Source organism: Hippocampus zosterae, chromosome 7, assembly GCF_025434085.1.
Source record: "Hippocampus zosterae strain Florida chromosome 7, ASM2543408v3, whole genome shotgun sequence".
In the NCBI taxonomy this organism is placed as follows: domain Eukaryota; kingdom Metazoa; phylum Chordata; class Actinopteri; order Syngnathiformes; family Syngnathidae; genus Hippocampus; species Hippocampus zosterae.
Genome location: NC_067457.1, coordinates 980,471 through 1,006,365, shown reverse-complemented (window position 1 = coordinate 1,006,365; position 25,895 = coordinate 980,471). Strand labels below are relative to the sequence as shown.

At 47.6% G+C, this 25,895-nt stretch overlaps 6 protein-coding genes across 9 annotated transcripts; 5 read left to right on the top strand and 1 right to left on the bottom strand.

Annotated features, from left to right (window-relative positions):
- Positions 1 to 395: 395 nt before the first annotated feature.
- On the bottom strand, positions 396 to 2,073 carry LOC127603356 (translational activator of cytochrome c oxidase 1). Its single transcript, XM_052069527.1, has 5 exons — positions 1,645 to 2,073; positions 1,476 to 1,582; positions 1,193 to 1,326; positions 766 to 931; positions 396 to 655 (listed from the first exon to the last, which is right to left on the bottom strand). Exons 1-5 carry the CDS (start codon positions 1,856 to 1,858, stop codon positions 446 to 448), a joined length of 831 nt encoding a protein of 276 aa, XP_051925487.1. The 5' UTR covers positions 1,859 to 2,073; the 3' UTR covers positions 396 to 445.
- Positions 2,074 to 2,267: 194 nt separating this feature from the next.
- Positions 2,268 to 9,204, top strand: pth3r (parathyroid hormone 3 receptor). The gene is made up of 13 exons (XM_052069526.1): positions 2,268 to 3,226; positions 5,240 to 5,345; positions 5,726 to 5,836; positions 5,928 to 6,052; positions 6,510 to 6,601; positions 6,736 to 6,892; positions 7,030 to 7,183; positions 7,267 to 7,327; positions 7,409 to 7,475; positions 7,544 to 7,638; positions 7,738 to 7,879; positions 7,958 to 7,999; positions 8,158 to 9,204. Exons 1-13 carry the CDS (start codon positions 3,149 to 3,151, stop codon positions 8,599 to 8,601), a joined length of 1,674 nt encoding a protein of 557 aa, XP_051925486.1. The 5' UTR covers positions 2,268 to 3,148; the 3' UTR covers positions 8,602 to 9,204.
- A 39-nt stretch (positions 9,205 to 9,243) lies between these two features.
- On the top strand, positions 9,244 to 13,179 carry rundc3ab (RUN domain containing 3Ab). Of its 4 annotated transcripts, none has more exons than XM_052069450.1 (11): positions 9,244 to 9,568; positions 10,670 to 10,785; positions 10,938 to 11,065; positions 11,149 to 11,234; positions 11,315 to 11,404; positions 11,468 to 11,548; positions 11,678 to 11,843; positions 11,916 to 12,073; positions 12,179 to 12,274; positions 12,432 to 12,529; positions 12,612 to 13,179. In XM_052069450.1, exons 1-11 carry the CDS (start codon positions 9,471 to 9,473, stop codon positions 12,752 to 12,754), a joined length of 1,260 nt encoding a protein of 419 aa, XP_051925410.1. In that variant the 5' UTR covers positions 9,244 to 9,470; the 3' UTR covers positions 12,755 to 13,179. The 4 variants fall into 4 exon arrangements, with proteins under 4 accessions (XP_051925410.1, XP_051925409.1, XP_051925408.1 ...); XM_052069449.1 differs by having other exon boundaries at positions 12,429 to 12,529; XM_052069448.1 differs by having other exon boundaries at positions 12,155 to 12,274.
- Positions 13,180 to 14,548: 1,369 nt separating this feature from the next.
- On the top strand, positions 14,549 to 18,796 carry LOC127603291 (protein FAM117A-like). Its single transcript, XM_052069461.1, has 8 exons — positions 14,549 to 15,280; positions 15,772 to 15,911; positions 16,049 to 16,153; positions 16,339 to 16,458; positions 17,227 to 17,355; positions 17,444 to 17,606; positions 17,672 to 17,813; positions 17,920 to 18,796. The coding sequence occupies exons 1-8, from the start codon at positions 15,175 to 15,177 to the stop codon at positions 18,140 to 18,142; spliced, it is 1,128 nt and encodes a 375-aa protein (XP_051925421.1). The 5' UTR covers positions 14,549 to 15,174; the 3' UTR covers positions 18,143 to 18,796.
- A 1,233-nt stretch (positions 18,797 to 20,029) lies between these two features.
- Positions 20,030 to 21,750, top strand: ndufa4b (NDUFA4 mitochondrial complex associated b). The gene is made up of 4 exons (XM_052069513.1): positions 20,030 to 20,197; positions 20,989 to 21,077; positions 21,170 to 21,230; positions 21,474 to 21,750. Exons 1-4 carry the CDS (start codon positions 20,150 to 20,152, stop codon positions 21,528 to 21,530), a joined length of 255 nt encoding a protein of 84 aa, XP_051925473.1. The 5' UTR covers positions 20,030 to 20,149; the 3' UTR covers positions 21,531 to 21,750.
- A 407-nt stretch (positions 21,751 to 22,157) lies between these two features.
- On the top strand, positions 22,158 to 25,632 carry cenpt (centromere protein T). The gene is made up of 12 exons (XM_052069396.1): positions 22,158 to 22,471; positions 22,596 to 22,701; positions 22,775 to 22,916; positions 22,984 to 23,077; positions 23,158 to 23,294; positions 23,428 to 23,485; positions 23,566 to 23,705; positions 23,879 to 24,589; positions 24,759 to 24,846; positions 24,955 to 25,125; positions 25,278 to 25,382; positions 25,457 to 25,632. Exons 1-12 carry the CDS (start codon positions 22,386 to 22,388, stop codon positions 25,584 to 25,586), a joined length of 1,968 nt encoding a protein of 655 aa, XP_051925356.1. The 5' UTR covers positions 22,158 to 22,385; the 3' UTR covers positions 25,587 to 25,632.
- The last annotated feature ends 263 nt before the right edge of the window (positions 25,633 to 25,895 follow it).

Sequence of the window (25,895 nt, the reverse complement as noted above, 5' to 3'; positions counted from 1 at the left end):
AAATCGGCTCCTCTGCGGTGCGATTTTATGGTTTGAATTGCTTGATGGACCGGATCAAATGAGTCGCTGGGAACAAGTGGGCCAACTCCATCTTTGTCTCATTGAGATGAATGGCCGCAATGAAATCTGGTGGATTTATATCTTGGTCGTTTATAGGGCGATTATTATTTCGACTGCATTTTTATTTTGGACAGGAAATGTGGTTTTCCTCACGTTTTAGTTTGAGGTTAAGTCTTGAAAAAAAAATGGATTAAATGAAATTAAAAGGTGATGGAGAACGCTATTCATCTGGAAGCTATTCCGTTTCTCTACTGATGAAAAAAAAAACAAATGCAGTCATCCCACTCACAGCGCTTGCTTCTCGAGCCCAAAGTTGATCAAGGAGGTTCCAGCTCAACTGTCCAAAGGTCTTTATTTACAATGTGCCACCTCTCCAGAAACCCTCTCAGCTCTGAGCCTGGATATTGTCCCAGATGCGAACCACGTCCGGACAGTCGCTAAGGGCTTCGATGAGCGCCGAGGCCGCCTCGAGCTGCTCCTGGTCCAGAGGCGAGAGTGCGCGAGGGACAAATTGGGAGTCCGACAACGTCGCCTTCATCCCCAGCTCCTCCAGCGACGCCCGTACCGTCCGCAGATCCGCATTGTCGCAAATGAACTGGAAAAAGAGACGACTGTGAGTGTCATCGTTTTTAAACAATACTAAGCCTCAATTGGGCTTCAAAGTAACTCATCATTTGTCTCCTGTGTGTGACGTTTGTGTTTTACCCGCAGGAGGGGCGCGTCGTCATCCTCGTCCTGCGTCTCTTGGACGTCCTGTGCTCCGGCCTCGATGGCCAGCTCCAGCGCTCGCTCGGATGTGACGTTCTGACCAGGTACCACCACCACAGCCTTCCTGCTGAAGCTGTGGCGGGCGCCCTCCGAGAGCATCCCCCTGCGGGCCGACGCATAAACATACCTGGTTGAGGCGGCTCGTGGAATTTGTTGTCGGGTTGCGTTTACGCTACAATTCAGGTTTTTGCTTCTTCCATTCGGGCAAAATTAGTACTTTGCTGCCATCTTGTGGCAGATGCAAAGCTTTTTAGTGGGATGTCATTGGGCAGTTGTACCTGCTGTGTAAATCCTTTCTTAGTGTGGCAGCAAGATAAATGTGTTTTGGATGGAAAATCAGAGCGAAAAAGGAAGCCCGCCTGACCCGTTTCTACTCAGGACCTCTCGGACATCCTGCTGGCTCCGCGAGCTGTTATCGGTTAGGACTTCAATGAGTAGAAGGCATCCACCCGGTCCCCGAGCTTCAAATATGTGCCGCGATGCCGGCTTGGATTTTTCCTATTGATGGGAGCACAAAAAAAAAAGGTTCTTAATCATGCACTGTTGTGCGATTACATGTCCACGCCTCATTTATGTCAATGCCACATCTGCCCAGGACCCTAAATGAGGATAAGTGTGTAGGAAATGGAATTGAATGATGAACGCACAGCATTCTTGATCGCAGCCTCTATGGATGCTTTTGGTACGTTCTTGTTTCTGCACTGCTCCAGGAGTTGGGCTAAGTTGACGTTCATGTCTGGATTGGGTCCACCCTCTGCAAAGCGCAAGGAGCACTCAGATACACCGGACTTAAAAAGCGATTTATTTCATGCTCACCTTTCACAGCAACCTTGATCATCATGACAAATTTGGCTATCATTCGCCCCCTCGCCTCATCTTTAGGACCTTTTACGTGTTTGACTTTGGACCACTTGTTGTGACCTGCACACAAGGCGTGGCTCGGGTGCACATCCCGGACAGGAGGACTCCTCCAAACCCGTTCTGTGGATCGCAGGGTCCGGATAGCCCCCAGCAACACGCGCCCCGCCATGCCCTTCACGCAAATACACACAACGCTACACTGATTTGAACGTCACATGGCGGTAAAATTCCAACCAAACGTGCTGTCAGCTTCCCTCTGCTAAATATTTCATCTAAATGAATACCGTAAGACCGCTTTGCGTTCGATACTTTACTATTTTAGACAACGTGACAATGTCCTTGTTGTGAAGCTGTCATCTTCCGGGTTGTGATGACGCGAGAACTACACCGTTGGCTTCCGAGACTTCCGGAGTACCAAATAACTGGGATTTGTATTGTATTGTTTTTTTTAATGACTTCTCATTTAAAGTTATATAGAATTCATGTATTTACTCTGGACAGTAAATACGGAGTACGCCAACACACACAATTTAATATTACATGTCATTCATGAAAACCCCAGTCCACGAATCCCACATACTTCCTGGTTCTCTACCAATTGGACGCTACTCACTCTTTCAGTGACCCACACGGTGCCTTCAAAGACCTCCGTAATTTAGATATACAGTATTATATCGGACTGGTTTACATGACTTTATAAGTGATGAATATCATTATAAAGGTAGACTTTTTTTTTCAAATTCAGACATACTTGGGCTTCTCAATGTAAATTCGTAACACCGTTAAATGTCTTATTCTTTGATAATTGTCACGTGGACTAATTAGGCCCTCTTGTAATCACTGCTTATAGTCATTATTTCGGGACCCATGCATGACATGAACGGGAAGTCATCCATTTTGGTTTGAAGCAGCCATTTTAGTCAAATTTGATTGAATTTGGGAAATTTGCCATAAAGGGCCCCAAATCGTAATCAGCTATAATGAACTAAAAGGAGTTCTTCAGGTCTACTGGCAAGTGTCATTTATTTGATGTTGTTGTTTTATTTTCCATGGCAATTATGACAACCAGATATGTCTTGTGTGTTATTTTACTACAAAAAAGGCCTCCAGTAAGTGATAATCTTCCAAACAACTGCAGGACGAGGAGGAAGCGTCCTTCTTCCCCAGTGCTTCCCCCTCTCTCTTTCTCTCCTCCCCACAAGGTAGCACGTTCCTTCTGCACTTTCCCCTTCTTGCTCTCTCTCATGATGTCCACTGAGCCATGCACAGCAACATCACAATCTGAACAATCATGATGCACGAAAGAGACCCTGAACTGTAATTCTTGTTTTTCTTTTAAAACACATTCAAGAGGAGAGGAGCCCAGGTGGGATCCAGAGGAGAGTTTTGGGATGACCGTTCCGGGGAATGAGTGGACATGAGGTTTTGAGCAGAAAAACGGCCAGCTGAATTTGCCGCAATGACAGACGGGATGTTGCCTGGACCTGGACTTTCTCTTTTGGTTCTTCTTCACAGTGTAATAACTGTGACGGGACTGGTAAGTGCCCCTTGTGATGTTTGGGTGATACTGATCTACTTATTGAGGATATCATAAATTGAGGAACACAATTCATAATTAGCAAAAGTAACCCAAGCCCAGGCAAAAGTTATGCCTTTATTTTGTAACCTTTTTTTGTGGGCTTTCAAAATAAATGATGCCAATTTGTGGCAAACATAAGAGGATTGAATGTGAACATTTGAAGATTTTATTGAAACTCCAGCCCCAAGCAATGAATAAATAATACATGCAGAAATAAATTTGATTATATGAATCAAACATTGTCACACAGTGACAGGTTAGTGTAAGAAATACCACTCCCAACCCGAGGCCAAATATGGAAAATGTCACGGAGCAGTGTGAACTTTTTTTTCAGGAAACATGGCGGGCTTTCAGCATCGCTATAAAAAATAATAATAAAAAATAAATCTGTAAGAGTTTTTTTTACATATGCAGTAACATCCAGACTGATTTCTAAAATCCATTGCAATGCAAATGTTGCGGAACCTGCAATTATAAACATATTTTATGATATTTAAAAAACGTAAAGTTTTTCTTGTACAATAGTTTTTGAATTATATTGAAGTTACACATTCCCTCACATACAATAAAATAAAAAGGGTTATTTTGGAGGCAAAACTATTCTGATAAAATCACAAAATGCACCCTTGGATTTTTCAGATTTTTCTCTGAGGCAAAAAGTTTGCACACCCCTGATCTACGCTTCCATATTTGTCAGCCTCTTAAAATAATGGCCTATGTCGTATTTTGACAAAATGTTTTTTTTACTTCCCATAGTCTCATAAATGACAACTTATAAAAATCGGCTACATCCTTTGCTTAACACATCAACTTTGGCTGTTATTTTAAGAGGGTGATGAGAAAGTTGGTGTTTCCACAGTAATTCACGCAACCTGCAAGCAGGCGTCTTCCAGGAATCACCACATGAAACTCACGGCCGCTATTGCGTTTCTCAATATGTCTGTATTGACTTGGGCTGAGCGTTCCCGTTCTAAAAACAATTGATAGCCGGTCAACATTTTGAGTGGAAGCCAAATTCGCCGACTGGCAGTTTATTTTAATGGGCCGCGTCATGAAATGTGTCTGTTGGGCTTCTTGATCGTTTCCTTTCTGCACGGCGGTGACGTCGAACCAGGCTGGAGCCTTTGTTTGAATCTGCTCTTGAGCTATTTGGAGAAAAAATAGAGATTTTAACGGCGACCTCTTGCTGGTGGCCGTGCTAACATCGCACCCCGTGAAGGAACAAAACCTGAAATCTTAAAGCCCCCCCCCCTCCAGAATTTGTACTGGATTTTTATACGTGAAACGGTAACCCGGCACAGTTGTTCTTTTGGTTTGGGGCTCCTGATGGGTTTTCCAGCTCTGTCGTGAGTGGCGGCACAAAGGCCACATTTGTGTGGGGCGTCGGTCAGCTGTGCCGCCATCCGGCCTAGGCGGCGGGAACAAAGGGGTTGGCGGCGCATCATCACATACCGCATCCTCTCTCAACTATTTCACAACACCTTGAGGCAACGCATCAAAATCCTCCGCAAGAGTTGACAGATTGCCCCGGTTGGTCAAAAAAAAATGATTTTTTTTTTTTTTTGAACAACATTTAATAATCAAATCTACAGTATGTGTAGTATTTCTGTTTGTGCTATTTCACCCCCAGTTGGCCAAGGAATGCTTTTTAAGTTTGATTTTAGAATGCTATTAGTTTTTGTTTACACAAAGTACAACAAATAAAATCCAAATAGTGATTACCCGAGCTTGAATGGTGCTCTCTGCGAGACCCCTACTGCCCCCCTCACCCTCCTACACACACATGGCTCCTAGCAAAAATTCTCCAAATTCCCCTTACAAACGGCAACCATTTACATGTTATGATCTCAAGGAGGAAACGGTTTCAGAAATGGCGCAGCCGCACATATCGAGCATAGCAGAAACCGCCTTCGGTAAAATCTCACTTGTTCACAAGCTATTGCGAGTCACGTCCATTCTCCCGACTGGCAGGTGGACTCCGATGATGTCATCACGCGTGATGAGCAGATCTTTGTGCTGATCGGAGCTCGCACCAAGTGTGAAAATAGCATCCAGTCACAAATGGCCCTCATGCAAGGTCTGTTTGTACGTTGTCATTTTTCTTTTTTGAATTTCTAAATGCGTCAATTGTTTTTTTTTTGTGATTGATAAATACATCGGAAAGACGAGAAGATCGCCGAGCGCTCTTATTGCAGATGTGATCTATGGGAGCTCTGATAAGATACGAGCGAGCGCCTGTCATATCCTGCAGGGAAAGCGTTTGGCTTTCACACTGTGACGCAAATGTAGATGAGTCGAGAGATGGCTTCAGCCGTTTCAATTGTGAGAAAGAATCGAGAAGCTGCAGCAGAACAAATCGAATGTGGAAAAATGAGAAACAAAATGATGCAAATATGATGTGGAGATATGCATTACAATGGAACATGTTTGCATGTTTCAATTGTTTCGGGGGGGCAGAAGGCGACTGCGCCCCCGAGTGGGACGGCATCATCTGCTGGCCAAGGAGCGGCGCCGGTCACCTGGTGTCAGTTGGCTGTCCCGAGTACATCTACGACTTCAACCACGCAGGTACAAATCGCAGAGCGCCTTCTTATGTCATTGCACAATCGCGTGCACGAGGGAGCTTTAGCATTGTGTTGACGTCCCCGACTGTTTCCAGGTCGGGCCTACCGCCACTGCGATGCGTCTGGTAACTGGGAGCAGGTGTCCGTCATCAACCGGACCTGGGCAAACTACAGCGAGTGCACCACCTACTTGTCAGCCAATTACAGGACTCAAGAAGAGGTACTATTGATTTAATATTTGAATTACTTGATAAGAATGCTACGAGTGCATGACCCGTGTCGACGAGTCGGGGCGATTTTAGTGGTCTAACGGGGTTTAGATCCTTGGCAGATTTGGCAAGCAGGACTTTTTGTGGTCGCCTTAGTTGCTTTCAATCACACTCTGACCCATTGTCAGGTCGATGGTGTTCCACAGGATTCAATTATGGGGCCTCTGTTGTTTGTATGTTTTCTCCTTAACTGCCGCTTTTTCCCTGTCTGGTGGAAATTGAACTTCAGAACATTGACGAAAAGGAAACAGAAGGCTTGACTTAAGTTAAGCAACTCACTAAGAGTCAGCCAGTCCTCCCTGACGCATCTCCAGTTGGTCCAAAATGCTGCCGCTCACCACCTAGAACACCCTCGTGGATGTACTCGTGCGCTACGTTGTCCTTATTTGTTTCTTTGTCCCGCAGAAGGTGTTTGAAAGACTGCACCTTATGTACACCGTTGGCTACTCCGTCTCTCTGGCGTCTCTGCTCGTGGCCGTCTTCATCCTCTGCTACTTCAAGTAAGATACGGCGGGAAAAAAAAAATATTCATACTTTTTAAATGGAGATTTGTTGGTTTCCATTGAGACAGCAACAAGAGAATTCACATTCATATTCCGATGTAAAAAAACAAAGAGTTTGTCCAACTCTTCAGACGGCTCCACTGCACCCGCAACTACATCCACGTGCACCTCTTCACTTCCTTCATCTGCCGAGCCGTCAGCATCTTTGTGAAGGACGCGGTGCTCTACTCGGTGTCCGATGACGGCGCAGAAGCTGAAGCCGAGCTGGTGGGACAGAAGCAACACATGGTAAAATCAACCCCCGAGCCTCCAGCTGCTTAAAAATCTGACATCTCCATGCCAGTAGGTGGCGCTACACAGTAGCGGTTCTGTTTGAGCGGCTGGGGGAATCCTCACCCTCTCTTTATGTTGGCATGCGCGTTTAGGCTGGCTGCAAAGTAGCCGTCACCTTTTTTCTATACTTCCTGGCGACCAATCATTACTGGATCTTGGTGGAGGGCCTTTACCTACACAGCCTCATCTTCATGGCCTTCTTCTCTGATAAGAACTACCTTTGGGCCCTCACCATCATCGGGTGGGGTAAGCTTACTCGCGCACGGGGTCGCGCAGGAGAAGCGGGTCCCATGCAGGACGGCGATTTATGGCCACCGTTCTCATTTTAGGTGTTCCGGCTTTGTTTGTGTCCATTTGGGTCAGCGTGCGGGCGGCCCTGGCAGACACGCAGTGAGTCACCGCCATCAGAATGGCGGGAATCGGAGTCAAATCCGAGATCACGTGTTTTGTTTTTTGTTTTTTGTTTTCTAGGTGTTGGGACATCAGTGCTGGAAACCTGAAGTGGATTTATCAAGTTCCCATTCTGGCAGCCATTGTTGTAAGGAAAATGCACGCCGTGGTCACTTGATGAAGTACATCCGTACAACACGTTTTCTCCTCACGCAGGTCAATTTCCTGCTCTTTGTCAACATCATTCGCGTGTTGGCGTCCAAATTATGGGAGACCAAAACTGGAAAACTGGATCCTCGGCAACAATACCGGTGAGAGAACATCTCTTCCCGGGATTGACCTTTCGTGAGGTCTTGACCTTTAACCCCTCCCACTCGCCGCTCCCCCAACATGTGGACCTTACCCCGAAGGAAGCTTCTCAAGTCCACACTGGTGCTCATGCCTTTGTTTGGGGTCCACTACATGGTCTTCATGGCTCTCCCTTACACGGAAGTATCCGGGCTGCTGTGGCAGGTGCAGATGCACTACGAGATGTTCTTCAACTCATCGCAGGTCAGACAAAATCCACGGGTCACGTCTCGTGATAATGATGCGGGCGATTGGGGGAATTGATTGCCCACTGTGTTCCAGGGCTTTTTTGTGGCCTTCATCTACTGCTTCTGCAATGGCGAGGTAATGTTGTGATGGTGACGTCTGATGAACAGAGATGGCTTAAAAGATTATGGAATGAGTTAGCCGACTCACAAAAATCTGCTGTTTAGCCTGTGTGTGTGTAGACTTGTAAGAGCCATTGTATTTGTTGTGACTGAGCAAGATTGGATGACTTGCAGGTGCAGGCAGAGGTGAAGAAGGCGTGGCTAAGGAGGAGCCTGGCACTGGACCTCAAACAAAAAGCCAGGATCACCAGCAGTAACGGTGGAGGCAGCTGTTACTACGGCGGCATGATGTCCCACGCCACCACCACCCACAGCGTCTGCACGTCCGCCGCCAATCACCGAGCGGTCGGCTACAGCGGGGGTGCGGGGGCGGGCCCGGGGCTCAGGCTGCCCCGCCATCCGCAAAGCAATCTGCCCAGATATACGGGCGGTGAATGCGAGAGCTCGGTGATTGCGGCAAGGAGGCCGGCGGGAGGGCCGGGGGTCGGGGGGGTCTTTGCAAGGCATGCGAGAGGTACCAAGAAACCCGATGAGCCTACAGGTTCTCTGGCAGAGATTCTTGGAGAACGGGATCCAGATACGTCCTTGTCTGTGAAAGAGCTGGAGACTGTCTTGTAAATATCTATGCAATGTGCTCATATTGTTTGGTGTACATATATATATATGAAGGGAGCCCATTCCCACATGCCACACTTCGACAGTATTGACCCTGAATTAGACTCGCGTGATCCAGTTTGAATGCCATGTAAACGTGAACATAACTTGTGTCGATGCGATCATTCCTCCCTAACTGTCGGCTGTGGTCAGACACGTCTAGACGGTTTGGGCGCTGCAGTGCAGCCTTGTCATTGTTCTTTGTTTATTCGTCAGTCCCGAAAGGCCCACGCAGATGCCTTTGGCTCCCTCACAAAGAAGCGCCCTCACCTTCTTCTGAGCCCGCCACGTTTCCACTTCATCATCTCGCAACACTGTCCTGAATTTCACACAGGTCACTTAGAACCTGACTCACACTGAAAACAGTACACAAACTTGCACCAGCATTCACATGTATCTGTGTGTTCCATTCTATTTAATTATGTTGATTACCATACATGTATATTTAGTGCTATGCTACTTATTAAAAAAACACACTACAAAATGTTTGTTTGGTTTCCTAGGGAGCCTGGAATAGATTAATGGTAGCTCCATTCATTTCAACTGTGAAAGGTTATTTCAGTGCCCATGTTTTGAGTTAGGGTGTCGCGTCATGATGACGTCGAACATAGGGGCGGAGACACCGTGAACGAAAAGGACAGCACAGATGTCCACCAGCAGTCTGTTGGCGAGATTAAAAATCAAAACAGAGGAACCACACACGATTCCTTTGTGCCGCTTGCATCTCGCGGCTCCTCCTAGCTTTATCCTCCGTCCTCTCTCGCCGCGGGCGTGAATGAGGCGGACCCGCATCGGCAAGGGAGGGGTCCTTTGATCACCGGGCTGCCGGCCAGATGGAGCCCTGCTGCGTGGCCACCATGGGCGAAGTGTCGAAGAAAGCATCCACTCGGAATGTGGCGGTGGAGAGGAAGAACCTCATCACCGTGTGCAGGTCAGTGTTACTTTACCAGACATGCTGTAGCCTAAGTGTCTCGAACGGTGCCCGTATGTACGCCCCACTTTTCTGCTCTTGGTACTCAGCTGTGTCCTGACCTCAGATGACATCATCCTATTAGAAGTCAGTACAGTGACAGCTCTGTGCTGACGTACTCATATCCAGAAAAGACATCAACAAAAAGGGGCTCGGCATGAGTTTAGCAGTGTCATCTTCCATTTTACCCTCAGCCGGATGATGGTGTGGTTGCCATGACCACAACCTTCCCCCGGGCAAGGACCGGCTGGCACCCTGGGGAATCACCATATAAGAAGCCTGGGTGCATTTATTCACACCTTCGAGACAATTTGGCGATCCCATAAGTGGGGTTCAAATGTAGGGTCGAAAATCTCATCACTTACTGTACGTTTGGTCTTTTGTGTGACCTTTGAGTCTCCTTTTTGGAAATGCAATATGAGTAGCAGCAATGATTCATTCTTTTACAGCAGGTGTCACCGACAAGGTGCACGCAGGCAGTTTTTAATAGTTTGGTTCCCTTAATTAGCTCCGGAAAAAGGGGCTAATATGACTCACATTCCTACCACCCCTCAACTGGAGGGCTAATAGAGAAGGCATTGGAATTGTGTTTATTTTGATTCAAAGAGCCACCGAGTGATTGTCCGCTGTTTACGTTGTCTACTGAATGACACATTGATGCTTCTGGAACAATGGAGAGTTTGATCACTCTCCTCGTGGTGGGATGAAGGCAAAAAATGCAAATGCGCTGGAGCTCGCAGTTAGCCATCCCTGCTAACGACCATGTACGCGCTCTATGGAAACGGCACGTTGCATTATCAATAGAGTTACTCATCTAATGGATCTGTCCAGTAATATGTGACTCATCTTCTTCTGGATGCCTGTCGAAAACATTTTCCTTGAAGAGTGACCCCAATTCAGCTTGGGTGGGGCAGTTTGAGTCCTCGGTAAATGGATGTAACGCTGTAACTTCAATGGATTGATTAGATAAACATTTTTTTTAAATGCTTCATGTTTCATACATATTACATTCAACATATGATTTTTATTTTGTTTTTATTCTCTCCCGGCGCCTCCCCACAGGTTTTCAGTCAAGACCCTCCTCGAGAAATACACGGCCGAGCCCATTGATGACTCATCGGAGGAGTTCATCAACTTTGCGGCCATCCTGGAGCACATTCTCAGCCATTGTTTTAAAGGTAACCCGCATTGATTTCTCTTTGTGTTCAGGATTGAATTGACTTTCCATGCTAACGTGCTAAAATGATTCCATTTACCCGCGCTAGCATCAACATTTGACGTCTATTACTTAGCCCCGTTTTGAACCGTTCCCCCAAAAAAATGATTTCAGGCTCCGGTCGCTGGTTCGATGGCCAGAGGAGTTTCTGGGATTTCATTCGAGTGGCTTGCGGCAAACTGCCAAACAGCTGCATTAGCAGCATCGAGAGCATGGAGAACATCAGCCCCTCACGGGCAAAAGTAAGGCCGAGGACGATGTTGCCTTTTAAAAGACATTCGGGCATACTGGATTCACCTCGGCTGACTTTGGTTGATCCCTTCAGGGCCGCGCCTGGATAAGAGTGGCCCTGATGGAGAAGAGGCTGTCAGAATATATAGCTACTGCCCTGAGGGACTCCCGAACGACAAGGTGAGAGGCTGAACGTCTTTTTTTTTTTTAATGCATCGGAAATGACAACTCAAGCCGGTGCGTATTTTGCGTATCTGCAGACGCTTCTATGCAGAGGGCGCCATCATGCTAAGAGAAGAAGCCTCCGTCCTAACCGGGATGCTCATAGGCCTGGGAGCCATAGACTTTAGGTGACCTCCATTCCAGGCACTTTGAGCCGCAAACCCTTATCTGATCTATGTCTCTTTTCACAGTTTCTGTCTGAAAGGGGAAGCCTTGGATGGGAAATGCTCCGCAGTTGTGGACTACACGCCGTATTTGAAATTCACACAAAGGTACAGTAAAGAGGCATTCCCCCCCCCCCCCCCCCCCCCCCCCAGAAAATAGTTTGAATTGTGTTCTATGACCAGATACAGACAGATTGGCAACTATAATTTTTTGAAGTGGTCCACTTTCTGCCCCAGCTACGACTACGTGAGTGACGACGACGAGCGGCAGAGCGTCGACAGCAGCGCGAGCGACGACAGCATCCCCGAGCATCCTTACGTGCCTCTGGTCACAGACGAGGAGAGCTGGAGCACAAAGTGTCGCAAGATGGAGCAGAGGTTCAAGATCGTTCACGCGCAGAAGGTCGGTCGGTCGTCGCACCCGTCGTGTTTAGAGTTGCGGCGGGGTCAAAGTTGAGTTGGCGTGCCTCGTCAGGGTTACTTGGAGGAGCTGGTGCGGCTGCGCGAGTCCCAGCTGAAGAACACCGAGGCGGAGAACAAGCGGCTGAAAGTCCGCCTGGATGAGCTGCACGCTCGGAGTCAACAGGAGAAGAAAGAGCTGGAGAGCGTCGTCCTCGAGCTTCAGGAGCAACTGTGGGTGGAAAGCGTCAAACGGAAAATCGCCGTCATTCCGCGCCAAAGTAAAGTGGAACCATTTTGTTCAACTCCATACAGAACAAGTTTGATTCCGTGTGACAGCAGCCACTTGGCCAAGAACCTGACCATCCCGCTAGTGAACCAATGGCCTCTGCTCGAGCCGTACGACGGCCAGGACCACGTCAAGCTCTTCCGCAGGTTTGACCCACAATTAGAATTCTTTTGAAGGAATATTTTGCTCTGCAACATGGGCCTGCAAGGGTCAGGTGGGAGCGTGGTCAGAGCTTTATTTCGCAATTGTCGGCCCTAATCGCTGTTCAGTACCTCGTTGGTTTTGTTTGTTGATCTTCAGAAGGAGTTTCCCCAGCACAGAGCTGCTGTCAGTGGAGATTAGCTTGGATTCAGACCCTCTAAGGCCGGAGGGGAAGCAGAACGGAGGAGCCTGGTGCACAGGTGAATAATCTCACTGTTGTCCGTTCAAAGAAAAAAAAAAAGCCCAGCAACAAATAAAACTGAAAATGTTTCTTGAATCCAGAAAAGGACTACACCCCTTCCCTCATGGGACTTTGCGGCTCCTTGGGCTCCCTTCCAAGCTGCAAGTCTCTTTCAAGCCTCAAGTCCAGTGAGTGCTTGGTCCACATCAGCACAGAGAACAGTCCCGCCCTGTCTCCCAGCTAGGGGCCGCCAAAACCAACGCTCCCGTCCGAAAGACAATTATTCTTGAACTCTCACCGCTTTCCATCCCTCTTTTGACCTATGCTATTTTTATGAACGAGTAGCAAGACTTTCCAAACAAAAAACAAAAAAATAGCTGGAGTACTGCCCTTCTTCACTCATGTTCTACGTACACGTCAACTGACAACTGTCAAGCAGGCCTTGTTGTCGTCTGCATACATATTTGAAAATAACTGCTAAAAACGTGCAAAGACTGAGAGCTATGTCGTCCGCAATTCTGAAGATAAAGCAGGGGGGAGGGCGCATGGGCATGCGTGAAGGACCTGGCGCAACGGAGACCTGGAATTAGGTAGCTAGCGTGGCCGCGTAATCATTCCAAATATTCTCTGTGGTCTGTCAAGTTCATAATACATTTCATTTCACTTGACAAGAAAAAACAAAAATAATGTTGCCGAGTCGACGTTTAGACTTAGGATATGACATATTAGCATCAGGTTAGCGAGGTTTGCAGGGGCATTGCAATGCACCATACAAATGGAAAGTGCATCATGACTATGCAGAATGAATGTTTCCATTGTATTGTCCCATAAAAGCAAGCGGGAGCAGGAAACAAACGACCCTCCAAACTGTGTTTGTGTGTCGCTCATCGTTTCACCAATGAATTGCTCTTTCAAGACGATTATTTTATTTTTTTTTTCATAACGTAGCCACTTAGCATTCGGTAGAATCTTGTAATATTTTCAGTGAGAGCTACGTGGTGCATTTTTTGTGTTATTTAAATGCAATAAACTTGCTTTTTTTTGCCTTTTTTTTTAACAACCAAATGGAAGTATGCGGTGAATTTGCAGGCTAGATGCTAATTGACATGTTCAGTTAACTCCCCGCCCGTCAAAGGCTGCAAAATAATGAGCTGATGGACACAAGCATTCCACCTACTGCGATAAGGCATATCGGTGTTGGTGGGCCAGCGAGACAATTGTGTTGTCAAGCCCACTTGCGTTTGCATAGGTGCGAATTTACAGTCAAGTATAAGGGGGGAGGCTACTTGGAATTGCTTCAAGGAGGGCATAGTGTGTTATCTATGCCTCCTTTCGCAACCCCCACCATTGGCACTCCCTTTTTTGCACAGAGTCGGGACATTTATCTGCTACAATGCACGCTGCCGCTCTCACACAAGCTTACGCAGGCACACGCCACCCCAAACCAGTCCACCCGGATGGTGTTCATGCATGCAGTTTGCAGGCCTTAAAATCCTTGTTACGATCCAGGGCCATTTGTTGGGGTTGGATATTTTGCATTACGGATCACGGGTGAGCTGGAATCAGCCATTTTGGGGGCAAGAGTTAGAAGTAGCCCGATTTGGTGTCCATGGTGTGAAAGTCCTTCTCATCACAGGCCACATCATAGTGATGCCTCCCATCGGAGGGCTGAGAAAATCATGGGAGGCCAGGGGGTGTATTATCTGTAAAGGTGGGAGATTTTTGACCAAAATGAGATGCCTGTTGATAAAAACAAAACAATGTATATGTTACAATATAGAGAACAAGGGCTTCTTGGGTACTGTATGGAATCACGTCCGTTCATAAAAACAGAAGGGCACGGTGACTTTCCGAACATCGTGTACTACTAAGAGGTCACTCATTAATGACACGTATTTAAAGTGTTGAAAGTGATCCTTTAACGTGTTGAACGATGATGTTGCGTTTATATTACGTTCCGCTGCTTCAACAAGTGATATGAAACAAAGGGGGCGTCAACAAACTAACTTCATCGTGCGTCCTTCAAGAGATTTGTAGCAAACCATCCAATTGGAAGGCAGCTTCCAGTTGCCTTGGCCAATCAGAAGTAAAGACAGCCAAGTCCCGCCTTCCGCTTAATTAAACCCACACCAGCGTGGCGGAGGTGTTTGGAGTCTGCGGGCCGAGCAAGCAGACAGAACCCCGGGAGCCAGCTCGCAACTTTCTAGGCCACCGCATCCCGCTGCGGCCCGCACGAAAACAACTGAAAATTCTTTTGAATTTGACTAGAAAAGCCCGTAGTCGGTGCTTTGTTGACGTGCTCTTTTTTTTCTCCCCCTCCCTCGTGGAAGGTGTCTGCTTCCTTGTTCGCCAGCGAGCTCCAAACATCTCCACATCCTCACAAAGAAACTTTGCTTGCTAGGCAGCTAACTCGCCAGAAGACGACAAGAAAAGTGGCCCGAAGCTCATGACGAGCCGCAAATAACCGCTCGGCGTCGGAGGTAACTCTTTCGCCGTCCGTGGGAATGCCGACTCGCTGTCTCGGGCTTGAATTTGCCTGATTTAAGTAAGCGAACAACCGAGGGACAGGCGGCGGCGGCGGCGGTAGTGCTTCCCGGCGGGCAACCCCCCACTCCATCACCTTCCTCCACATCCGTCGCCGGTCCACCAAAGGCTGCTGCGGCCATGTCAGGCCGGAGTGGAGCTACTCTGGGCCCGCAGCCCCTCAAGGCGACCGTCCCCTATCAGCTGGCCAGCAAGCACAGAGCCAAAGGCAGGGATGGAAAGTCGGGTAGGAGCCTCCCCACCTGTCACTCGCCATTGGAGGCACCAAGACACGCTCACATACAAAAGGACTCGTACTCTAAAGTAAAGTTGGGTTTTAAAAAAAGGCACTCATAAATGTTTAAGTACTCACACTTGGCCTGGAAATACAGATACTTGGATAAAAAAGTGACTAGTAAATCTAGAAGTACCCAGGTGCTCACACTTTGTATCAAAGTAGAAGGCGTGTGTTCAAAAATGAAAAAGAAGTACTGATTCAAGTAGCGACATGTAGCACATAAGTCAAAATCAAGAGGGGGGGAAAAAAGACTCCTAAAAAGTATAGAAGTACAGATTCAGACGCGTAGAACCACTGATTCAAGTGTCATGTACTCCAAAAGTATCATACAAACTGAACCAAAGTCTCCAGATCTGATCCTGCTATTGTGTCGCGTAGCGCTCGCATGTTTAAGAGTTGCGAACGATGTTCATTGACGCCGGCTTGTATCCCGACGACAGCTGGAAAAGCCAAAGCGCAGCAGCTGAGCCTCGGCATGAGGCGGACCGTGTCTCTGGACGCCATCATCGGCCCGTACCTGCAAGGCCACTGGCCCAAAGAACCCGAGGGCAGCTTGTGCCGAAAGGACAAATCCACTCAGGTCAGATGATTGGCATGCTTTTGCCATCCCGGAGTCAGTGGAATGGACTTTGGAGTTTTACAGATGGAATTGCGGTGGTTCTCAAACATAAAAATTCTATATTTTTATTGATTTTTTTTAAAAATTCTTGTTCCCAGACTCCCAACTGGTCGGACAAAACGTGGAGCCGGAGGGACAACAACGGCGGCGGCATCAACCACAAACGCTCGGCATCCTGGGGCAGCACGGAGCATCTGCAGGAAGTGAGCGTTGCACTTTGCAACATTTCTAATTTGTTCTAAGCACCCGAGATCCCGCAATAGAAAACGACTCGAGGATGCAATAGCGCCAAAGCGTGCGACTGAAACTCATTTGTTTGATCTCACTCGGAAGAAGTGGGTGCGCTGTCCGACTGACTGGACGTAACCTCTCTCTCTATCCGTTGCAGATCAGCAAACTAAAACAACAGCTGCAGCAGCAGCACAGCAAACCTGCCGTCTCGGGGGGCCACGAGCGAGACCGCCAGCGCAGCTCCACGCTCGGGAGCTGTAACCTGGGAAGCGCTCAGGTGATTCAACGTGCACCTCGCATACTTGTTTTTTTTTTTTTTTCCCCCCTCCTTTCCCCCACAAGCCCAGAGAGCTGATGAGAGCGAGGCAAGACCTCCGCCGAGGCAAGACCTCCGCCGAGGCTCACGCTGTAAATTTTTAAAAAATCGGATTTTATTTGCTAATGTGGCGCTTTTCGAGTGTAGAATTTTACGGCGGCGCCCAAATATTAAAGTTCATCAGCTTGACAAGTGATGAACTCATCCGATGAGTGATTTGAGAGACCATCCCCTGGGCTCACGAGTAACCTTGAGAGTTTTCGAGATGTGAGCTGTCGCTCAGCCACTTTTTGTAAAAAAAAAAAAAAAAAAAATGGAGATCAAAAATATGACAAGTTGCATCTTGCGCCGAGATGTTCACGCCGTCTTCACTCGGGCGCATCGCAGGAAATGAAAGAAGTCAAACGCTGAGGCAACAGGAAGGACACAACATCACACCGCTTCTGCATTTCAGCACAGCTGTGGCATGTTTTTTTTTTTGGGGGGGGGGGGTGTCATTTCCAGGCTCGATTCAGCAACACAAAACGTTTGTGCCGCGGGCCGCTTTTGTGGTCGTGCCGGTTTTCAAACTTTTGTTGCCACTTCATGAAATTCCTGCGATATCTCGGTACACGAAAGGCGCACATCAGAGAGGTTCATAAGGACGGGACGCCCCCCCCCCTCCCGACAACCTTAAATGCCGTCTGTTTTGAACGATTCCGTGCAAACGTGACCCGTTTGTGTGTTCAGACTCAGCCCGTTGCCATCCCGCTGGCCCCCCTGTCCACGCTGGTGCCTCGGCTGCGCTGCAGCGTCGAGGGCCTCAACCAAGAGCTGGAAGGCATGTTCGTCTGTCAGCCGGGACATCGGCAGCATCAGGTGGCGCAAAAATGCCCGCCACACTTCATTTTATTGTTGTTAGGCCAAGCATATGCGAACTTAGCGATTCGGCACGGTGTCTTTTCAGCTTCTGGAGGTCCCAGACGGCCACCGCGCTCCCGTGCCGCCGCAGAGCTGCAGCAGCGGATCTCAAAGCGACTCGACTTCGGCCACGCCCCCCTCGCCGTCTTCGGTCTCGTCCTCGCCGGGCTCCTCGGCCGACGACGACGCCCCTCCGGACATGCGCAAAGGTGGCCGTAGCTCCCGACTCGCTTGCCGGTGTCACCACGTTTCTGAAGCGTCACCCTGACTACAGGCTGGGATCTCCTGTCCCCGAGCGAGGCCGACCCCTCCCTGGCTCCGCTCAACTCGTCCTCGCCCGGACCCAACAAGAGCTGCTGCTTCAAGAGAGAACCTCCCGAGGGCTGCGAAAAAGTCCGAGTCTGGGAGGAGACCGGGTGCGTCCTCGTGCTTCATGCTTGCCGCTCGTGCGCGATGGGCCTCGGACAAATCGGTTCAATTTCCAGTGTTAAAATGACAGCTGTAAAACGTCCTTTCTTTCAGCACTTCAAACCAGCCCAGGCCGGTGCCCGTCTCCTTCTGCCCGGATCCCGACAAGGTAAACTTTACCCCCCATGGGGGCTCGGCCTTCTGCCCCGTCCGCCTCCTTGAGCCGCTGTTGCCCTCCATGGACGCGCTCTTCTGCAGCCTTTCCGTCGCCGGGCAGGGCGCCACTCGCAACCCCCTCGATTCTTCCGCCGGCTACGCGCGCGCTGACCCCGTCTGATCAAAGGTCACACTTTGCTCCGCTAGTGGTTGCTCTTGCTTTATTTTTAGGAAAGCTTCCTTTTCCGTCTGGGTTTGAAATGTTTATTAAAAAAAAAACATACTTTGGAAAGTAATCAATCCAAAGAGGACTTACTTTGTGTGTGTGTGTGTGTGAGTGAGAGACCGATCCAAAGATTTACTTTTGGCCAAACATGAGTGCGAGAGGTGGGATGGTCTCTTTGAAGACATGTTGCTGCTTGACTCACACACACACACACACACACACACACACACACACACACTCCCTTTTCACAAAAGGTTATTTATCGGGGTCTCGCCATCCTGTTTGTTTACCCTCCCAACCGCTAGCGTACAAAGCGTGACCAATCGTTTGGGATTCTTCTCATTCACACTTTGAGGATGGTTGCCGGCTGAAAAGAAACTCGCAAAGTATGGCGCACGCATTCCTGCTTTAAAAAGTTTGTCGTGAGGAGTGAGGGGAGGACGCGTGTTCACATGTTGCTCAGTTGCAAAAAAAGGAAACGTTTCGAGATGTAGTTGCCCACCTAACCAGTTTTAGTGGTGCCATTGTCGTGTCCCTCTTTTCAAGGTGCCGTAGTTGTAGACACATTTGCACAATCCAAATTGCTCCTTTTGCAAATAATTTTTTTTTTACATTCACTTTTGTACTTTTGTAGTTTCCATACCTTTCCCGCCCCCCTCCCCATTCCTCACATAACCTGCGAAATAAGCTAAAAAAAAAAAACAAACTGAAAAAAGGCCTGTTACTTTTAGTTTTGTCTGTATAATCAAGACAGGTGTTCTGAAAAATATTGTATAAGATAGTTTTTTGTTTATGCACTTGCAGGAAAGGGGTTTATTCAGAGATGATACGCTTGCTTCCATATGTTAGTCTGGTTTTGTCCATGTGCGTGCGGAATGAGCACAAGTCGGAACGTTTAAAGTTTTAGTTTCCATCGAATTGTGTATCACCTGCAATGTGGGGGAGGGGCTGTCATCTCAGGTACTGTGTTCTGCCCACAATTGGGGCATTGATGATGCGTTGTTGTGACGTATTAAAAGCATTCAACACTGGTTTTTGATGTCATTATTTCCCCTACGTTTCAATCGATTTTTATGGTCCGAGGTTGGCCGCGTTAGGCGTAGGCCAGTTTTTCTACACCCGGAAGTCAGGCCTTCGATGAGGTGGAGGCGGTTATGAGCAGATTGAAAATAACATTCGAAACATTCAGGCTGGGCCAAAGAAATGAAAATGTAAAATGCAGAAAAAGCCGACCAGAAAGGTTGAAATGAAGATGTGCTTTTACTCAGAACGTCGTGGAGATGCCGAGGCTTGCTATTGCTGTGACTGAAGGCCTTAAAATGGGCACACTTGAGGCCTTTGGCGGTTAATACTTGACTGACAACAAACGGTCCTGGGATAAACGTGCAAATATGTTCCCTTGTGGCTCCGAGGAACATGGGGATGACGCCAAAGCACTGGATTCTCGGCAACTACTTTGATTTTTGAAGGAACAGGAAGTGGGACTGTTATCTGGACTTGAAGTGTTCAGATTGTTGTCTTACAGCTTCGCACAACTGCTTTTTAGATTTCAGCCCAAATTTTTGACAAAAATGTCAATCACGTTTGTGTATCAATCAAAAATTGTCTATTAATTCCAAAACGAGATGAAGATGTTCGAGGCATCCGCACTGTCCATATATGGTCAGTGGAGGGCACCCACTCTGATGCCTTATGTCTTAATTATGTTTTTTTTTTTGTAATGAGCACCCAAACGAGCCACTCACCGCTTAAATATTTTTAAGCGGCGGTCACGTGTCTCACATCGCCAGCTGTTGCCTTCTGCGCGTGCTGATTGGCTGAGCTGCAAGGAGGTGCGGCGTGGACTTCAATGGTCCTACCGGCCTGTCGGAAAACTGGGAACTTATTCTCCCGCAGTGGAACCTGCCGTCGTGACCGGACAGCCTCGCCGTTTATTGATCCCCGGAGCCGGTCAGTGTCACCATGTCGATGCTCGGGACCGTCGCGAAGCAGCTCAAGAACCATCCAGCTGTGAGTGTGTACCTCGTCACGTTGAATTGATCAGATTAGATTTTTTTAAATGACCTGGTGACATTGAAAGGTGCCTCATTGGCGTGGCTAAAGGACGAACCCAAAGCAGCACCGTCCTCTTCGAAAGCCACTCTCAATGGTGCTGATGTTTATGAAAACCTATTCATCTACAATCGGGTTTTACATTAATCTAGACATTTGAACAATAATTGCGGGAGATTAATTACATCATATATAAACGTGTATTTCGTGCAGAAAATAAGTGTAGGCCTATGATAAATGTCTATATTTCAATCAGCATGCCGGTAGTCTCTATCATTAGCTCTGTTATCACAGTGACGATTTTATAAATAATACATTGAGAAAATAAAGACATACAATACATGATAGCCCCACGGCCATTTATGTTGCAGCCAGCTGCACGTATGTACCATACTGCCCCTGTACTTTATGCTAGGTGTATTCCCAAGATAAACATGACGCAAGGCCCGCATATTTACACAAGGACGTTTTTCCCCCCTCGAAAATAAGATTTTTTTTGTTTCAATCTGCTCTAACGTTTCCACGAAACAAAGATTGTCTTGAGCTCTGTGTTTCATTATTTGGAATTTCTAACGTTTATTCTGTGCATTCATTTATAATGGACATCCTTCATGTACAAAATATCGATAGATCAATAGATCTATTTTCAACTGTATTGAGAAAAAATTTGGGTTGCCTGATGATGGATAAAATAAAACTTGTTGTCCCAAACTTGGCATGGAACTGAAATGAACCCTTTTCTTCATCAGCTCATCCCACTGTTCATCTTCATCGGTGGTGGGGCAACAATGAGCATGCTGTACCTTGGCAGACTGGCGCTGAAGAATCCTGATGTCTGGTAAGTCCCTGTGATTACTTCCCCGACCTCGTGTTCAAAACATATTGCTCAGTTTAAAGGGGGGAAAAAAAAAGCTATTTTCCATTTGTTAGTTGGGATCGCAAGAACAACCCAGAGCCTTGGAACAAAATGGAGGCCAATCAGCAGTATAAGGTATGAACCTTTACAAATGAAGACATCACAGCCAAATCGTGTTTTTTTTTTCTGAATTGTGTTTGAGTGAAATAAGAAAAAATGAAAATACTATGAATGTGATTCCTTTTCTTTTTTCTTTTGTGAAGCTTGATGTAAACAAAAGCCTTTTACTGCAAAGCCAATGTTCTCTCTTATCATGTCTCAAAGTTCATATCGCCTACTTCATACCTGTTGTGTGTGTGTGTGTGTGTGTCTTTCCAGCTTTTCAGCATAAACATGGACTACTCCAAGATGAAGAAGGACAGGCCTGATTTTTAAACCCATCTGTGATACTGTCGTCCCCCCGTGGAACATTTGCACAACGCTGACTGAAAATTTGTGTTGCTGTCATCGAATCAATGCATATGTTAAATGTGATAGGGGGGGGGGGCATCATTTATCAGTGACTGTATAAATAAAACAGGCAAGCACCTGTTTGACTGAACAATTCACTTTGAATTTTCCTGTGTTGTAATTTATTAAAGAAGTATTGAGATCACTCTTCTCGTTTCATTGAAGACTGAAGGATGAAGAGAATATGACAATAGTAGGCAATTGACACTTAGGTACATTACACATATCATTCTTGTCATAGGGGCGCATTTTAATAATTTAACAAATGTATTCAACCGCAACGCAGAGCAGCGCGTTCGCCTTCTGTACCTGCAATTCCGATTCTGGCCACGCGACGTCAGTGTTGCATTTACCGAATTCATAGCCCGTTACCACTGAAAGTGTGTTCAGAAAACATAACTTAACTCTCGTATTTTGTCACCAAAAAATGTAGAAAATATTGTTAATATACACTTTAATCGCACAGGTCAATGTAAGTGGTCATATTCCACGTTAAACCATTGACGTGAAGGAGAGGAAGACCAGACGAAGAAGAGCAGGAAGCGGAAAACGTTAAATCGCGCGAGATGAATTCAAAATAACGCGGGATCCTAAACGTCAACGTCCGTTCAAATGGGTGGCTAAGCTATTTTCCCCCAATTTCAAGCGTGAGACGCTGCGTCTCAAACTTACTATTTTTGGGTAGTGACTGTCAAAAAGTAGTCACTTGCTTCGCCGCCGATTTATCGTGAGCATATTACCAGGAAAAGCGAGTAAGCTCACGTAAGTAAGCGACTCGAGATGGATTCGACGGAGAACTTGTCTCCTGGGATTCTTCTCCGACATATACTCAGGACCGAGCCACTCAGGACTCCCGTCACCCGCAGGTCAGGAAAACAACTTCGTTACTGATTACTTTTAGACCCCCCCCCACTCCTTTGTTTACATATAACGTGACAATTGACGTTGAAATTAATGTTGGATGGATTGATCATCCGTCTTTACTTTTAGTGTTTCCAAAGAGCAGAGGCGCACATTAACTCGCAGCACCAGAACGAGAGCCAAAGATGGACCTGCACGGACCCCGCAGGACATTATGAGGCGTAAGATGCGTGAGGTGAGGAAAGCGCCTCAAAGCGCAGTACTTGCAATGGTCTTCTGCTCTTTTCAACGACAGCTATTCCTTCCAGAGCATATCCAGGAAATCTCTGCCACGGACAAAAAGATCTGCCTCTGCCCGGTTGAAAACGGCAATCACGCCGGCCTCGTCCTCAATGTCATTTGACGAGGCAGACACGCCAAGGCACCTTCTAAGGAAGATCCTCCAGACAGGTGCACCTGACACTCCTGCAAAACCTCACATGGGCTGTTTCACAACATCCTTTGTGGTGTTCTTCAGAACCAACCAAGTCACCCGTGGTTCACCACGAAGCTGCGCCAATGAAGCCGCAGCCGCCTGCAGCGGACTCCAGCATTGCCAACGAGCATCCAAGGTGAACAATATGTGCGTTTCTTGCTAGTTTCCCCAACATTTTGTATTCATAATGCGAAATAAGACGGTTTCCGTTTGAAGCGTTGAGCTGTCCGGCTTGGACTTGCCCAATTTAACGTCCGACATGGCAGCGAGCCAGGAAAAAGGCCTGAAGAGGAAGAGACCACGTCGCAGCTTCAGCGTAACCGCCTTCGAAGAGCGCCTCAACCATAATGACGGTGAGGCGAAAGTTGTTGTTGATTTGAAGGTCGACACCATGTAGCGCCAACAAATGGAGCCATGACGGCAAATCATGAAAGATGGGTTCCTCCCCAAAATGGGGAATTGACTGTCGGCTTCCTGTGCAAACAGATGCTGAAAAGGAGTCGGACAAATCGACGCGAGGCGACTTCTCGCTTTCTTTGTCAAAGTATGACGACGCCGTTTCTCTTCCCACTGTTCCAATGACGTAATGGTAACCTGGCAACCTGTCCTACTGCGTTTTTCCAGCTCCTCTTTGCTGAGTCTAAAAACGCCCTTTGTGAATGATCAGTCCGAGAGAAAAGGCCTGCGGAGGAGAGCATCTTCCCGTCAAAGAATCACTGAACACAAGTTTGCCGATGCCGTAAATAAGATGCATTTAGATCACGGTGATTGAGCTTTTTTTCATCCCCAGCTCCTCTTGGCTGATGTCATTTGGAAAAACATGTTTGATGCATGATTGATTCATTTACTTTGGGGGGGAAATTCTTCAACTGTTATTGCTAATCTCTATTTTGATCTGCTTTCTCCATCTCCCCCCCCCCCCCCCCCCCCCCCTCAGGAGCCAGCAGTTCTATGCAGGGCCAGCCCGGCCTCGGTGAGACCATCACTCTGGGTCCGAGCGAGGTGGGTGACCTGGAAGTTGGCGCTGACATTATCCACTGCAACACCGCCCTCTATGCCATGCCTGACGCCACCGCCGCCCCCGACCTCGCCGCGGTCGCCACGCAGGACAAGTCCACGGTCCTGGCGTCTCAGATTCAGAGGGTGTCGGAGCAGGATGGGCAGAAAGAGCTCGACGCCGGGAGTCAACTCCCGGAGGTGTCTGAGAGCCAGGCGAGGAGGGCCACCGCCAATTATGAAGACCAAGCGGCGGTTTCCCAATCTGAGGGTGAAGCAGCCGGATTGGAACCTGAGGAAGGTGAAGTGGAAGGGATGGCTCTGGATTCTCCAACTGAAGAAACAGAGTGTGAAGAAACATCTGCAGAAGAGGGGGAGGCCGCCGTGACATCTGAAGAGAAGGAGGCTGGCGTCGACTCGGAAACCGAAGACGTGGTTGAGTCTCAGCCTGAAGAGGAGGTCGCTGCCCCCCCTTTGTCTGAGGAAAGCGACATGGCCCAAGAGGAGAATGACGGGCAGTGGCAGCAGGAGGAAGATGAAGCTGATGAAGAGGAGGAAAGAGATCATAACGTGCAACACGAGGAACGGCGAGCTCATCGATCTGTGGGCGCACTTGTCGTGCCTGTTGCAGAGGATGAGGACACGGAGCCCGGTAAGAACCGACGCATCCATACTGACATCTTATGCAAAACTTGGATCTTTCACTTTTAATTTGAACACTTGCATTTAACTGATGTGTGTCTCTCATTCAGTGTGAGCTTTTTAAAAATGTATACGACTTTGGAATATTAATGGAAGGAAAAATGTTTCAACATCGGCAGACATGAGGACTCCACCATTCGTTCGTGAGAAAATGACCTTTGACCTCCCATATCCGACTGCGCCCACCATATTGAAGCCTCAAGCCAGGCAAGCTGTACTCTTAAGTTTTTTTATTTATTTATTTTTTGACTCTCTCCCCCCCCCCCCCAAAAACGAATTGGCATTTTTCTCTGATCATCCCTCATGCACCATCAGTACTTCCACTGAAGATCAACCGCCAGCCAAACCAAAACGAGCGAGAAAGCGGAGGAGTGGCGCGGCGGCGCGGAGGGACGTTGGCGTTCCCAAGAGCTACCTGATGAGCACCTTTCGCCACTTTGCCAAAACCAGGGTCTCTGCAGATGTTTACCCCGTCTTGAGGGACGCGTAAGTACCCGCGAGTATTTGAAACGGTCCACGTTTGGAAGCACATTCAATGGGGCACAGCATGTTGATTATGCCACCCTCACTGCCTCCGCCATGGTGGTCATGTCTTCTCATGCTGCCGTTTTTTTTATTTTATTTTATTTTTTTAACAGAATGGAGAAATTCCTTGATCGGATGGCGGAGGACCTGGAAACATTTGCCCTTCACGCCGGGAGAAAAACCATTGAGGTGGAAGACGCCATTCTGCTGTTGAAAAGGTAGCTCCTCGTTTCACGTGTTTAATGTGGCTGCCTGCAATACGCGTCAAATTGTCAACGTGCTCATGCTGCAGGCAGGGTCATGTCAACGACAAGGTGCCGGTGGAAGTGCTGATTGAAAAATACCTTCGCATGGAGCAGCGCAAGCTCCTCATCCCCATAGCAACCAGGGGCAACGTCGTCGTGCCCAAAATGAGGAAATGAATTATCAACATTGAGGGTGATTTCTGTTCAAAAAAAGAAAAAACACTTGGCAGGGGGGGGGGTGTAAAGTGTTGTGTATAAATGATTCACTGAGAAAAATGAGTTAGTATTTAAAATCCCAATAAAGTTTTCTTGCACAGTATTCTTCCAAATTTGTGTCCGTAACTTCAGCAAACTGATTCTCGCAAATACTTGTGATTCTTTCCCGTACCACTAGAGGGAGCCTGTTACCACTCGTGGTAATATTGTAGTATTAGAACTATATTACATAGCGGATTAATTGTATCCAGTAACATACAATCGTTTGTC